This window comes from Pygoscelis adeliae, unplaced genomic scaffold, assembly GCF_000699105.1.
Source record: "Pygoscelis adeliae isolate BGI_AS28 unplaced genomic scaffold, ASM69910v1 Scaffold433, whole genome shotgun sequence".
Classification (NCBI taxonomy): Eukaryota; Metazoa; Chordata; class Aves; order Sphenisciformes; family Spheniscidae; genus Pygoscelis; species Pygoscelis adeliae.
The window spans coordinates 323,665-339,068 of NW_008824472.1; the positions used below are offsets into that span (position 1 = coordinate 323,665).

A 15,404-nucleotide genomic window follows, 5' to 3' on the forward strand; every position below is an offset into this window, starting at 1 on the left:
GCTCTGCCCGCTGCGGTGGCGCGGGCTCTAGCGGTGCCGAGCACCTTAAATTCAAAACCTCCTTGCCATTAAACACGTGCGAGTCCCTGTGTTCGTGTCCGTGTTTGTCTCTGGCTGCAGCGCGTCCCGGTGCTTAAACGAGCGCGCCTCCCCCCACGAGCGGCTTCGGGCTCGGTCGCGGTGCGGTGTGAGGGGCTCTGCAGAGAGGGCTGGCCAGGAGGGGAGGGGGTTCGCCGCCGTTAAGGTCTCGCTTAGACGTGGCCTGGAGTGGTACCCCGTATGGCACGACCGTCAGCGGTGTGCGTGTGAATTGACTCCTTGTTTTCTCCCGTTTGCCGCTCCAGATACTCAGGATCTGTATTTCTTTCACGCTGGCATAGCTGTGTTCAGGTCACCACACCAAATTCAGTCTTGATTTAAGGAAAAGCAAATCTATTAGTTTGAGGATGTTTGCACAGTTACTGTTAAACACGGTTCTGAAATTTGCTAGGGGGAAAAATACTCCAAAAGACTTGAAGTAAACTTCGAATGTTTTGTTATTTTCCAGGGTTTGGGTGTGGAAGATACATTCCTGTGATGTCCTGAAGGTATAGCTTGTCACTAGAAAAACATTTAGCTCTTCTCCAAAGCTTTTCTTTTCTCCTTTACACTTGTTTGCACTGTATTTAAAGAAAGTACAGAAAAGAAACATTTTCTCAAACACACAGCAAATCAACAGAAGAACGAGGTTTACATCTCAGCATTGAGCAACACAAGTTATCCTTGGAAGAAACGAGTGACAAAGTTTAGCCAAAAATAACTAATAGCAAATGTCACCCTTAGATCAGCGTTATGGCGCTGTCCACATTTTCATTGGCTACTTGAAACTGAGAGGATAGGTACAGTACGTACTTCTCAGGGTTCGCTTCGTGAAAACCAAGGGGGTGGCTGCCCTGGACATGACATTTTTCCATGTGTCACTATAAGGACATTTCTACTCTAGATTGAGCACGTCGGTGTGGGGAGCTGCTCTAGTTGTCTAACGGCTGCACATCTCACCTTGGGTGGCAAACGAAAATACTGTTTCTTTCTCATCTGCTTTGAGTGCAGCTTGGTTATCCCCATAAGCCAAAAAAAGATCTATGTTACGTTTGGTGCAGAAACACAGTGCAGGTAAAGAAAAAAAAAACTGTCTCCTGACATTGAACTCTGATAATAACAACCATATGTTGTTGGTTTTTTTTTAAAAAATCCATTCAGATTTGACATTTGCATTCCTTTGTAGGGTAGCAAGAAGAACAAAGATGTGATTTTCATTTTGGTGCTGCACTTCATAACAATAGTTTTGATTGCTTATCTCTCCCAAAAAAGAGGTATGCAACTTCTGATGAAGGGTACAAAAGCAGTTACAGCAGCTGAAATGAAAGATTTCATTAAAACTGCATTTGAACATTTAAGTTCTTTATCAATTTCACGTTGGTTGTACCTGTGCAGTATCTTAACAGTCTGAAGTTCTAGGCAGTTTATGTATCACAAATATGAGTAAATAGAAAACTGAGAAAAGGCCTAGTCTGCACACAGCTATAAAATCTGTTGATGTCTCCTACCATTTGGATGTCTGAAACTCTGTTCTGGTAGATACATGTGGTTTTGGGAAGTTGTTGGTAATTTCCTCTTTTCCATTTTATTGTTGTTCTTATCTGTAACAGAGAGTCTAATGATAGGGTTATGTTTTGTCTTTAGCTCCTAAGACAGCAAAGAATACATTTGTTGCTGTATTTTGAATGCAGCCTTTGTCATAAAGTGTTAGATTTGACATTACTGCAAAGATCAAGCCGAGAGCAAGAAAAATGAAATACCTGGAATTCACTGATGATCTGTGGTGGGAATAGTACATTTGCCTGAGAAGTCATATTTGCAAAGGATGAAAAAGTAATCTTTTTTGCAATTCATTTTTTCTTTGTTTGAGAGTTTTTTCTTTTAAGAAATCTGAATATTTGAGGTTAAGCAGAATGCATATTTTGAATGGCAAGAGGAAGAGAGAAAATGGTTACTGTGTGAGCTCTGAAAGACTTTAGGAGTTGAAAAAGTAAGAGCAGCAGAAGTAATGAAGTTAAGCAGAGGAAAGGAGGAGTTGGTAGGGAGAAACAAGGTGTGTGAAGCAGAAGGAATGGCATAGGAAGGACATCTTACTGACCCTTATGCAAAGCCCCTTCTGCACATATGTTATATCTGAGTGTCCCAAACTGTTTTCAAATTTTGGCTGAGGGAGTAGCTGCCTGCACACAACTTGAAAATTGCTGTGGGTGTTCTGATTAACTTGTTTGTGCTCTTTCTCCCTGCCTGCAAGTCGCCGTCAGCACCTCCCTTCTGACTGCGCTGTGCTGCAGCCAACTTTTGTTACTTTATCAAGTGGGGGATGTTGGGTTTTTTAATGGACTAGATTAAAAGTGCTGGCAAGCAGTCTTTGTAAATGATATGGGGAAATGAACTCCCACCATTTCTAACTATAGCCATCTGGAGTTTTGTTCAGAAATGGTTAAAAGAAATTCAGATAGCTGTGATTTTTTAAAATTTTTAATGAAATCATTAGCCTTTTACCTGAACTGTTCTTACTCAGGGCCTACCAGAGAGGCCGTCAGGCACTTTTGAGGAAAGTTGTGCTCTGGGTTCAGGTAGGAGTGGGATTCCTCTTGATGAAGGGATGGGGTTTTCCCGTGGCCTAGGGTTTGAAGTTTGGATTTTTTTTTTAACAGTAAGGCAGGCCAGTTCCAAAGTATGATACATCAGTGTGTTATGCTCTCTGCAGCCTGTATTACCTATCAAATCAGCTACTCTGTGCAGGACTATTATTTTTAATGTGGTTTTTCACACTTAAATGTGAGGGATGTCTTTGTCATAGTCTAGCTGGTAGCAAAAAGGATGATTGCCCATAGTCTAAACCTTTCACTGGTGAAAGGAAATCTAAATTGCTGAAGACTGGCAGTCAGATATGTCTTTCTCTATCTGAGTATCAGTATGAATACAGTAAGACACTGCTTCACTTTGACAGTCTGAGAAACAGCACAACTTTGTCTGTTGAGCTCCCCCTTCCTAGAGGCAGTGTTTTTGTCTGCTTTGATGCCAAACACCTGAAACAGGTGTTTCTCACTCTGTGATTAAGAGGTGGGGCATAGCTATTGCCTGAGTTTGAGGATGGTGAACAGTGGAACTAGATATCTTCAGACTGCATTGTGACGCTGATGTTTGATGTTTCTCAGTGGCCTGCCATACATGCTGAGCAAGAGGAAGAGCCCTTCATCATTCCAGTCGTGCGTGGACCTGAGAGGAGGAGGAGCCATTGTTTGACCTGAGCTTCTGGGCAGGAAAGTAAGTTCAAAGTAAGTGTAGTGTAGTGCTGCCTCTTCTTACTGTTGTCTTCGTTACGAAGCGTCCGTGAGTCAGCTCCTTGGGCGCTCTTAGACACTCGTGATCCAGCACTCTTGTTTAGCTGCATGTTTTCAGCAATGGTCATGTACTTATTTTGTGTAACTTCTTCCAGCGGATGACAGAATGGGAAGTAAAGTGTGCTTGAATTAAGTTGGCTTTTCGAGTATCACTAAAATTGCGGCATGCTTCAGGGGGATTCTCTCATTTCCTACGTAACTGAAGGTCTCTTTTCTCACGTCCCCTAACCACAGATTAACACTATAAATGTGCTTGATTGGAGCCAGCTCTGCTTTTATTCTCACCCCATGGATGGGAACAGGCTAAGACCTGTTTGAAAGAGTGACCCCACGTGAAGTTGAGAGGAATGTTTAAGTATGGGTGCTCCAATTGGTCTGTCAGGTGCTTTTCTGTCTTACATTTTTTACTACCTATAACTGTTCAGGTGACCAGCGCTTTAGTTTTCCCTCCTACCTATGGCATACAAACCTAAACACTGGTGTAAAATAGGTTTATTGTGTCTGTTACCACCAAGTTCTGATTGCATTCTTTCGTACTTTATTTGGCATAATAAATATTTACCTAGGAAGCCGGATGAGAGAGGCAGAGTCTAGAAGATACAGATATGTCCACGTTATCCTCAAGTTATTGCTGCATGCATTGTGCTGCTAAGCAGAGTTCTGTGTTGGCAGGTGTAAAAGTTTCCAGGAGGTTATAGTCATCTTGTGGATAGGAGAGCTTTTCAAACAGATTCTATAACCTCCACTTCTTAAGTTTTAGGACTGTATTTGTAGGTTAGAAACCAACTTGAGTGCATTAGGAGATAGCAGAGCTGAGCACGTGCATGGATGAGTAGGGTTCTGACAGTCTTTGGATGCGATCTCAGCTGCCGATGACCGAAGTGACTTCTTTAGCCGTGCAGGTGAGATTGAATGATGTATGCTGATCTACTGGAAGCCTAAACAGGAAAGGGTACAGTGTATGGATTGTCAGTAAGCATTCTATTTTCCTGCTTGTGTGCTCATGTTTTATGTGGTTTTGCTTTGTTTATTTTTGCGGGAAAAGTGTTTTCCTCTTTAGTTTGACTTCTGGTACAACAGGAATACAAATGAGGTAAAATCTGTCATGATCAGGGAAGGACTCTTGCAGAGTGTGCACAGAAAGCTGTCATAATAAGAGACTTCGTGTTCTTTAAATACCATAATTGCACAAATTATTTATGTACAAAGCTCCTGAATCTAAATTTTTGTACTTGTGTATCAGTATGTGAATTTAAACAATACCATGCAACTTCCTTCCAAAACTAAAAAACTGAACTCCATCTGACAGTTTTCGTGTCTAAAGAGCTTGTTGGCTTCCCTAGGAGTAACTGCGACACAGAAACAAAGATAGACTTTTCAGAGAAAGTATTCCCTTTCCTCTCCTCCATGCATGATGTGGTCATGTAAATGAAATAATGTATCCCGTGAATTAAGCAAAGTAACTTCAGAATGTCTCTGGATTTCCTGTCTTGGTAGGGAGTAGGTAGTGAACTCTAGGGACACTCGCCATTGGGTTGGGATCACAGGATAGTTGAGGTTGGAAGGAACCTCTGGCAATTGTCTCATCCAACCCCGTGACTCAAAGCAGGCTGACCTAGAGCAGTTTGCTCAGGGCCATGTCCATTTGGGTTTTGAACATCTTCAAGGATGGAGGCTCCACAGCCTTTCTGGGCAACAGAGTAAAAAAAGGGTTTTTCTTATATTTAAGTGGAATTTCCTGTATTTTATTTTTTGTGTCTGCTGCCTCTTGTCATGTTGCTGGACACCGCTTGGAAGAGCCTGGTTCTGTCTTATTTACTCCCCCCTCCATCAGGTATTTATGTACATTGATAAGTCCCCCCTGAGCCTCCTCTTCTTGAGGATGAACAGTCCCAGCTGTCTCAGCCTTGCCTCATATGACTGATGCTCCAATACCTTAATCATTTTAGTGGCCCTTTGCGGCACTCACTCCGGTATGTCCATCTTTTCTAGTACTGGAGAGCCCAGAGCTGTACACAGCACTCCAGATGTGGTCCCATGAGCGCTGACTAGAGTGGAAGGATACCCTCCCTCACCCTGCTCGTGGTGTTTTTCAGGAGCCCAGGATGTTTTTTTGTCCCAAAAGTGTATTGGCTTACGGTTAACTTGTCCCATCCCCAGATCCTTTTTTGCAAACCTGCTTTCCAGGCAGTGGGCTCCCAGCCTGTCTCCTTCCCAGGTGCAGGACTTGGCATTTGCCTTTGTTGACCTTCATGAGGATCCTCTCTTGCCCACTTCTCCAGCCCATTGAGGTGCCTCTGAATGGCAGCACAACCACCTGGTGTGTTAACCACTTCTCCCGATTTTGCATGATCTGCAAACTTGCTGAGGGTGCACTTTGTCCCATCAGCCAGCTCTTATAGTGTATTTGTTTAAAAAGCAGTATCGCTGAGTACATGAGAAGGGAAATTGGGGCTTTAGTCCTAGATCCACCAAAAAGGCCATTAAAGGTTGTAGATAATTATTGCTTAACTGGTAGCAGCACAGAGTTGCCATAGCTAGCACTGAGCTGGGCAGACGCTGTTTGCAGGTATATCTTCCTCAGGTCTAAGAGCATTGTAGTTGCATTTTCATGGCATTGTAACTCAGTTTGTACGTCCTGATAGAACAGTGTGACATGCTAGTTTGTATGAAGGCTGCAGATCTGTATACTACCTTTACTATTAATTTTTTATGCTACCTTCAGACCTGAGCTTGTGCAGAGCGCGTCTGGGTGCTTCTTTATCATAGCCCTAGCACTTCTCGTCATAGGGTTAAATTCTGAAGTGCCAGTTCAGATGATTCTGCAGCCCAGATGTAGATAGGCTCTAAGTTACTTCTGTCAAATATTGCTGAATGTTCCTTCCCTGCTCTTTCAGGCACGTACGTAAGATGTTACTTAGTAAAACAAGTTGCAAAGTACCCAGAATTAATACTAGTTGGCAGAACAATCAAAATTCGGATTCAGACACTCATTTGGCTCCCAATCCATGCAGGTACCCTGGTTTTGAACCTGGGACGGAGAGGAGCTGTGGAAGCTGGGAGCACATTAAGTGCAACTTTCAGAAGCCAAAGTAGTTGAGGTTAAAGTAGTAGTTAAGACTAAAGCAGATGCACCTTTAAGTAGCTTTTGCTATTATGGATTTGAGCATTGATAGTTGTAGCTGTTAAGTCTGCTCAGTTTTATCTTCTGTACGCAGAGCTCTATGACTAACCTTAGCAATTTCAGAAAGACCAAAGGTGTAATTTGAAAGATGGGTTTGGGCATACATTCATGACCATTCTGATACAACCTTTTGGTTTTTAGTAGATACAGACTATTCGCTTTCCAGAATGTTTGTTGGATATGAAGACGCCGAGGATACTGAAGTGTATGAAGATGAACTTTATCACGAGGAGTCATCCAGTGAGCAGAGTATTGATAGTGAGGTGGAATTTCATCTCTACAGCCAGATCCACTATTCCCAAAATCTTGGAGAAATCAGCACACTGGAAACGGATGAAGAAGCTGATGTTACAGGAGTCACAGGTCATAGTTCCGTTCTAACTGAGAAACAGCATGAAGACAAGAAAATCACTGAATTCATCGACCATGGTGCTCAGCTTTCAGACGACCCTGAGATCATCATCTTGTCTGATTCACCAGATGAAGACAGTGTTTACAAAAGCAAAGTAAAGAAGTCAACAAGCTTTTTAGCTCAAGGTAAAATACATATCCAGCCAGGATCTTCCACACCAAATCATGCCGAAGCTGCTGGATGTAATACCCTGTATCCTGCTGGATCAGGCACAGACATTTCAAGGCAAAGGAAAAGCACTACTGGGAACCTTAACCCAGTTAGTTCTGCTGGAGCTCATGCCATCCAAGACGTGTTGGTAATAGATGATAGCTCGGAGGAGGACAGCTTGATATCTGAAAGTGATAACGTTGAGAGTTGGATGCTTTTGGGAGCCGGTGCAGATGACAGAGATGAAGATATAATGTTGAACCTTGAAGGCTGTGCAACTCCTGTCAGCGAAGGTTAGTACTTTTTTTAATCACTTGTTTATTCTTCTGTACATGGGAGGATTTGTCTGCAACAATACCGATGTCAATGTTTGAGAAGAAAGATAAACAGAAAGCAAATTGGAGTGCGTAATGATGGGTGCAAACTATGATGAAAGAAATAGCCATTTATTTATACCACTTCAATACCATTATTTCAGTAGTGTCATATATGGAAAGACAGCATTTTTTGCTGGTAGAAATTTAGAAGTAATACCAGAGTGATTCATGTTGTGAACTTTCCAACTTTACTGTATATTTTGTATTCCTAAGAGCATACAAGAAGTTGCAGGGGGGCAGGGGGAAGGGAGTTGAAATAAAGAAGGAATACAACGGTTTCTTATTGTAAACAAAGTAAGTAGAAAAAAGATCAGTTTGAGGACTAAAGACATAAAGAAAATCAGGGGTAGGAACTGCATAACAATAAAACAGTTTGCTGCAAAGTGCTGCAGGGTAGGAAAGTAATCAGTGCTGATAACCCAGGGAGCAGTGTCATTCCTCTTTTTGTGTGATGAGATTTCTGCCCTCCTGCCCCTGTCTGCCTTGCCTCATTGCCCCTCAGCAGTGCAGACACCAGTACTTGTTAAGGCTTTGCTGTATGCTAGACCAGAGAAGTTACAACTCGGGAAAGGGATGAACTGTAACAGGAGAGGGCAAGGAACGGAGGGGAGACTTTCTGAGCTGGTTCCCCTTCCAGAAGTGGATTCTGTAACCACTTCTTCAGGAGTCTGGCAGTTTGGGCTGTTGATCTAAAATTTACTGTAACTTCTTGTATGGATTCTGCACTGAATAATTCAGAGAGATTCCCAACCACTAAGACTAACATCTAATATTTTGGTATTTTGTAAAATATTCTTCCACATTACTGTGCAGAAAGTTAAGTCAATGTGATGGCTAGCGTGACAGATTTTAGATATGTGTTTGTAATAATCATACTATGTAATATATACCTTGTCACCAGCAACTAAAAACTCTGTTAGATGATCAGCCATGCTTTTTTCTTGCCCACCGGTTTCCTGAAGCACAAAGATCATTTCCAGAAACAGCGTCCCCTGCCAGTCTGAGAGAAAACACTGCCTGAAGAGAACGGCTGCTTCGGTGGCAAGGCTAGCTAGATCAGCTGCAGCAGTGGGGACCTTTGCAAGACTGTTTTGGTTTTTTTTTTAATTAAAAAGAAAAGTATACCATAAATTTTACTTGGTGCACATGTAAATGAGGCGGTTTTGGGTGCAGGGAAATGAAATGTTCCGCAGCACTGATCTGCAGGCTGATACTAGTAGTTTTTCTTCAGGATGTCCGTGTGAACAGTCTTGCTGTTCACATGCTGCTACTAAGCTGTTTGGGAGGGGAAAGCTGAGAAATTGTCTTTGCCTTCTTTTCTGGTAAAACACCTGTTTCTTGCCCATGAATGTTCAATAACTTTTTGCTTAGAGTTGTTCTTGTGTATGTTTTTGCATAGCTATCCATAGTCCGTGGCTAAACAGACCGTAGTGTTTACTCGATCTCAGATGGTCGATTAAAGACGCCAGTGTGCTTGCCCAAGCCTCAGAGATTTAAGAAATGCTTCCCCTATTCCCAGCGCAATGCCAGAAGAGTGGCAGAGCATTCGATTGCCATGCCAGAAACCCAGACAGCCACATTATATTTGGGATTTATGTATTTTTTCTCCCCATAAATATTTTAAAATGCAGTTTCCAAGAATTAGCTTAAAGTTGCTAAATTTCATTAATACCTTTCTTTTTGTATTTTCATATTCTGTCCTTTTCTTTGAAATTAGAGCTAATTAGCTTGTCTCTTTCTTAAATTACTCTGCCTGTTGGGGAGCAAGTGTTTGGTGCCATGTGGTGACTGCTGTAACAGCAATGCAGTTTGTGCATAGCACAGTTAATACATTTTCTGGGTAGCGTCTATTTTTCTTGTAGCTGCTGGGCAGGCAAATGACCTGGAGGTAGGTTTCTTTCGTTCGGTTTACTCTGTATATCTCCTTGGATTTATGTACCAAAATTGCTGATGGTAGTGCTAAAGATTACCCCCAAAAAAAGAAGATAGAAAAATGTTTAAACAGTGCTTGACACTTTAAGCATATTTCAAAATCACATTACACACATTTTGGGAAACACTCTGTAATTAATTTATCAGTGTGATTATGCTTACTAGATATAACATGAAAATGAAAATTCATGTCTTAATTCTTTGTGCTCTTCTAAGGAAGGTGTGCCAGTGCTAACCGAGAGAGGCTTTTAAAAATCAATGCGGGAGGTTAATACCAAGAGAGAGTTTTGCTAACTTATGGTGGCAAGTAATGTTTCTTATTCATACATATATTTATAGATGTTGACAAAAGCCAGCAACATTCAAAGCAGGTAACGGGAGCAGAATTTTCCTGTGCTGTATAAACTTGTCATACTGTTCAGAACTAAAATTGTTTTATTTAATGTAGCCGACGTAAACATTTTTTGAGATGCTCAAATGGGAAGTCAAAGACAGTCACACAAGAGGCTCATAAATATAACTGTCTTCTCCTACTCTGATTTTTATTCTCAAAGCTATGTCAGAACCTCCTCAAAAGCCCTTCTTGCAGCTTGCCTCACATCAGTAGTGGTTTTGCCAACAGCAGCCTCATGCCTGGAGCTGTGGGATGTGCAGAACATGCATGGGGCACATGCAGCCGTTTGGGAGCAGGTGCTAGTTGTACACGCACATCTCTCTTCATTTTAGCTGTTGCCTTTCTACGTATGTGTGACTTTGCAGAAGGCATTAACCTTTGCGCGTTTCTTCCAACTATGAACAAGTTAATGATGATCCATTTGAATCTGCTGTATGCAACGGGCAGAGCAGAGGGCCATGCCCTGGTGCTGGCCCCGATGCAGGCACGCACCTGAGGTGGAGACGGTACCGCAGGGCTGGGCTCCGGTCAAACCCCGGTTCTCAACCGTGTCCCAAATTCCGGTGAATGTTATTCAGGTAGCTCCAGTGCGCAAAAGTTTTGTTTCAGCTGCTCTATTTCTAATATGTATGGGGATGCAAAGACACAGGCTTAAAATAAAGTGGTGTTGTATGTATGTGTGTATGTAATGAAAAGCCGAAACAGCATCAAAATAGTTTTAGGGAAAAAAAGCCATAAATCTTCCTAATGTAAAGTAACCATAATTGGTATATTGAGCTTACACAGCATTGTATCTCCAGTTCTGTAGACTATAAAGGACTCCTTTGCTGAAACATAGACATAAAAATTCTAAATCCGAAGGACAAAATGCATTTAAAAAATGTGTGTTGGCAAATTATCCTCTCAAAGATATTCTCTGCTAATTCATTTAAATTATTCTGAGACACGCACAGTTCTGTTTTCAGGGTTTCTAAAGAACGAGATCAAGTAATTAGGTGACTACGCTATGTAAATTAATATTTTAGGGCTTGCAATATCAGTAAGGATGGTCATAGAGCGTAGAGACTGGTGAAGCCTTGCTTTTTCCCTTCTACTCCGAAACTGCCTGTGACTGTGTAAATGGGATAGACCTCCCATGGCAGTGTCACGGTGTGTCTAGTGTCCAGTTTGCTTCACATTAAAAAGGGAACTGAAACGTGAACAATTCTCTGACTATGAGAGTAGCCGGTTGTGTCAGTCATTTGATGAGTCTGTTTCCATGTCTGACTCCCTGAAATAGAGATGCGGAGGTTCCACTGGAGTCAGAAATAACTCCTCAAGGAAAGGAATTAGGCATATCTCCTTATTCTGTTAACTCCTCTACATCTTGCCTGCCCTGCTTTTGTCTAACGGCCTTATTATTTTTAATATTCTCTATAAGTAAATAACGCTTTCTTGATGCCTCCAGTGCAGAGAGTCTTATCCCCATGCAGCCTTCTAGTTTCAGTCACCACTGTCTGCTGTGACAGAAAGAGATGTCCCTTTGACTTGAGAAATGAGCTCTGGTTCCTGATGGTAAATCAAGATTCACCTGTACCCTTCCGTCTTCAGTTGACATCTTGAAAGTTATGGCTGGTCCACAAACACTGCTGTCGAGTACACAGCTAAAACTTTTCCTCTCTTTCTGCCCTCGTTCCACATGGCTTTAGATGCCTTTCACTTTTCACTTTTGCTTGTCTAATATCATGTTAAGGAAAACCATGTTTGTCCTTGTATTTCTGTAAAATACAACTTTTCGTCATGTGTCTGCTGGTTTCTCAGCAAATATAGCTGATTGGCAACCTTTCATTATTTGGGATATGAAGATGGGTGCTGGCTTTCTTCTTTCACACAGAGGAATATCAGGGAAAGCACTTACTGTGTCCGTAGTGACTTTGGCCCTCCTTACTCTGACTTTGTTTTTCTGTGGTGTGATTGTGCATAGCTTGGAAGCGAAGCAGGCACTTGAATTACAGACGGTCGACCAAGCTGAAAGACAGAGGCCACGTACCTGTGTGTGTTACTTGCCCCCACCTGGTCATCTGCCGGTTTCCTTGCATGGCATTTGGAAAAGTGCGCGCTGCTGCTTGTTACTTTGCAAAATGGGTCCTACCTGCTTCATGTGGCATTTAAAAAATCAGTAATTCAGCAAACCTAGGTCTTTGATATGATTTACCTGATTTTTTTAAACATTTAGAGTCCAGAAGAAAGTGTGCAAAGAGAATCATTACAAACTGTACCGTGTACTAAATACATTCAATTCATTTTTAGTGTCGCAGAGTTTCCAGGTCTCTGAAGGAGGGTTCTCCCTTCCCACCCCTTTCCTCCACTTTGCAATAAGAGTATACATAATAAGAACGTTAATATCCTGTAGTTGGAAGTCTTTCATCCATTCCTTCATTAAAAGCTTCCTTTTAACGTATTTCCTCTCCCATGTATAGCTGCAATCCTGATCTCTGCATTTTTTTTTTCCTCATGGCTTTTGGAAAGACAGCTTTCAAAGCTGCAGCATTGATGTCCGGCCACTAAGGGGTACAAAAAACAATTTATCTTCTCCCTGTTTCATCCTTTGCCCACCCAATACCTTCCTCGGAGACAATGGGCTAATGTGATCACACTCTGAGCTTGGCAGGTTTGTGGAGTGTGGTATGCATGGTTGTTTTTGAATCCAAAGTTTTTATAAAACAGCACATACATATGCTGCTGGGTTCCCAGAGAGGGAATGGTTGTTTTCTTCTCTGCTCTGATTTTCTTCTAATTAACACAGTAGCGAGGCTTTTACAAGAGCATCGTTAGAGATACTACTTCTGGCATGACAAGTTGCTCTTAAAAGTAACAGCCACTGGATACCAGTCTGCCCTACTAAAGAGCGTTTCGTTCAAATGCCCTTTGTGGTCATTGCTCCACAGCCTGCAAGCCTCGTCAGGTGCAGCCTCCTTAGCAGCTCTGGCCACATTTTCGTGACATTTGCAGACAGTGGCGTGGCGTGCGATAGTTTGAGCGATTCCCATGTGTGCTGCTCAGTGCAGCTGCTGCTCGGGGGGTCCCAGGGGGTCCTTCCCTCCACCAGCAGCAGTCCTCTGGACCAGGAACCAGCTCAGCTTCTGTTCGGGTGCTGTGCCTGTTTAGCTGGAGCTCTCTCCAGCCCTGGGGCACAAAGAGGCTCTGTACCAAGGATGACACTGTGCTTTTATTTAAGCATCTTGCTCCACGACTGTGTAGAAGCGGTACTTGGTGTAGCTTTGGCTCTGGTGGTAGCCTCAGGCAAATGAAGAGCAGAACACTCGGAGCAGAAAGCACAAAACTCAGCTAAGGCTTATGGGCTGTTACGAGATATTGTTAAATCTATTTATCACATGACCTTCTAGTTGTCTGAATAGATGAAGTAATTTTTATGTTTCCCAACAGACTGACTTCTGGAATTTGGTAAAAAATGATTATTTTTAACCTTCTCTGTTGAAAGTAGCTATGAAAGGAAGCCAGCGTCCAAGGAGCAAATCATTTCACTTGAGGCATGGGGTTTTATGTCCACTTTTGCTCTTACTGTCCTGTAAAACTGCCCTGTACAAAAAGAAATAGTGAACCTAAAATAAAGTGCAAGCTAGTATTTCCAAACCAGTTTTTTCAGCTTTCCATTTTGGCATCCGTTTCCATCTTGTTTTCCAGGTTTAGAGGTCTTGCTACGCACTGATTTTTATCCTTAGTAACCAAGTCTTTAATTTAGTCAAAGAAACCATAATAAAAATTCATCTGTAAAATGAAAAAAAAAAAGGGGGGGGGGATTTGAACATTTAATAAATGAAACCATAAAAAAATACATGCATAAAATGAAAAAAAGGAATTTGAGAGCATTTTATTTTTGCCTCTTCCCTAAAAAATAATGTAGGAAGGAGTTTTCTATTCAGCAGCAGTAACTACAGCTTATGGAGTCAAAATAGAAATAGCAGTTATTAAAAAAAAAAAAAAAAAAAATTAATCTGAAAAAAAAAAAAAAAAAGGGGGGGGGGATTTGAACATTTAATAAATGAAACCATAAAAAAATACATGCATAAAATGAAAAAAAGGAATTTGAGAGCATTTTATTTTTGCCTCTTCCCTAAAAAATAATGTAGGAAGGAGTTTTCTATTCAGCAGCAGTAACTACAGCTTATGGAGTCAAAATAGAAATAGCAGTCTGATAAATTTAGCTTATTGTTTTATTCTGTCAGCCATGCTGAAAAAGGAAATATGCTTTGTTAACTATCTGTTTTAAATGGCTTCTTCTAGATGTATGACTTAATTTTCTCTTAGCTCTGCGTGGTACTGCAGAAACTATTCAAAAATCTGACCATCTCTGTGCTGTTATTCAAATCCCTCAGTGTACTTTTAAATGGTGAAAAGGTGTAAGCTTATTTCTAAAATGACAAAAAAGTAAGTTGTGCTTTTCTTCTTTAATTTACCTTTTCCCTTGACAGCTAGTTCTGAACACGACCTTTGCAAGATATAGTATGTTTTTGTTCTAGAGTCTTGATATTTGTAGCACCAACTTAATTTTTCTACAAAAATGTCTACAAGAAATGTTTCATTTTGTTAGGCCACAGAAAAACTATTTAAAGCAGCATATTTCCCTGTACTTTTTGGATGCCTAAGTTGTGGAATTGCTGAATTAAATTTCTGCAAAAGTTGCTTTCGAAAGTAAAAAAGATGTCTTGGTGAAAATTAGTTTGGCAATTAAAATATTTTTTATTCTTAATACCTAATGGTATGTGCTGCATTTCTTAAAAGCAGCAAGACTTACTAGCGTGGTCCATGTACAAATTTCAACGTCACAACAAAAACCCAAAAAAGCAAGGGTTTATTTCTTGGCAGTTCTGCGTGGCAGCTCACAGCACGCTGCTGCACACAGATTGCTGCTTTTCCACTCGTTGCTGCCTCTTCCTGAGGCCGGGGAGGCTGCTGGGATCCTGCAGCCCGGTGGCTGTGACCATGTCACGTTGGTGGAGGCTCAGTGTCCCCTTTCAAGGAGTCGCCTCAGCCCCCAGTGAAGCTGTCGTGCCACCTGGAGCACGACATCTCCTCCGGGGAGGCCGAGCACGGGCACTGGGCAGCTGGAGGGGTTGGCTGATGGAAAAGCAGGTGGGAAAGACGTCTCAGTGTTAAATTAACGTTTGTTTGGAAGTAGCCGGTACTGGGAGTGGTGTTCATGTGGGCTGATAAGCCACACACGTGGGACTGCGCTGTCCGTCGCCTGCTGTGAAGCTCGGGGATGGAGGGGCTTACCCACAGTGGGGCCCTGCCGAGAGCCCGCTGCTGCTGCAGCCCTGCCCGTGGCTCCCAGTCCCATCCCTCCTCCCGAGCAGAGCCAGGCGCGCAGGGCTAGGGGCTGCGCGGTCCTTCCCCCTCAGAAGGACAAACCAACGGAGTGGTGCCAGGTCACGCCGGCTGCGTGTAAAGTGGAGGTTGATGTCACCAAGTTCGATATTTATGTTTGTGTATGCATTGCTGAAACCCTTTATCAGCTTGCTTTCCTCAG

General features: G+C 42.2%; 1 protein-coding gene across 1 annotated transcript in view; it reads left to right on the forward strand.

Annotated features, from left to right (window-relative positions):
• Positions 1-547: 547 nt before the first annotated feature.
• ZCCHC7 (zinc finger, CCHC domain containing 7) overlaps positions 548-15,404 on the forward strand; it is a 119,528-nt gene continuing 104,671 nt past the window's right edge. Inside the window, exons 1-3 of the mRNA XM_009321273.1 lie at positions 548-587; positions 3,240-3,359; positions 6,751-7,464. Coding sequence (XP_009319548.1) covers positions 6,777-7,464 — 688 coding nt within the window. The 5' untranslated portion in view covers positions 548-587; positions 3,240-3,359; positions 6,751-6,776. The remainder of the gene's footprint in view (positions 588-3,239; positions 3,360-6,750; positions 7,465-15,404) is intronic.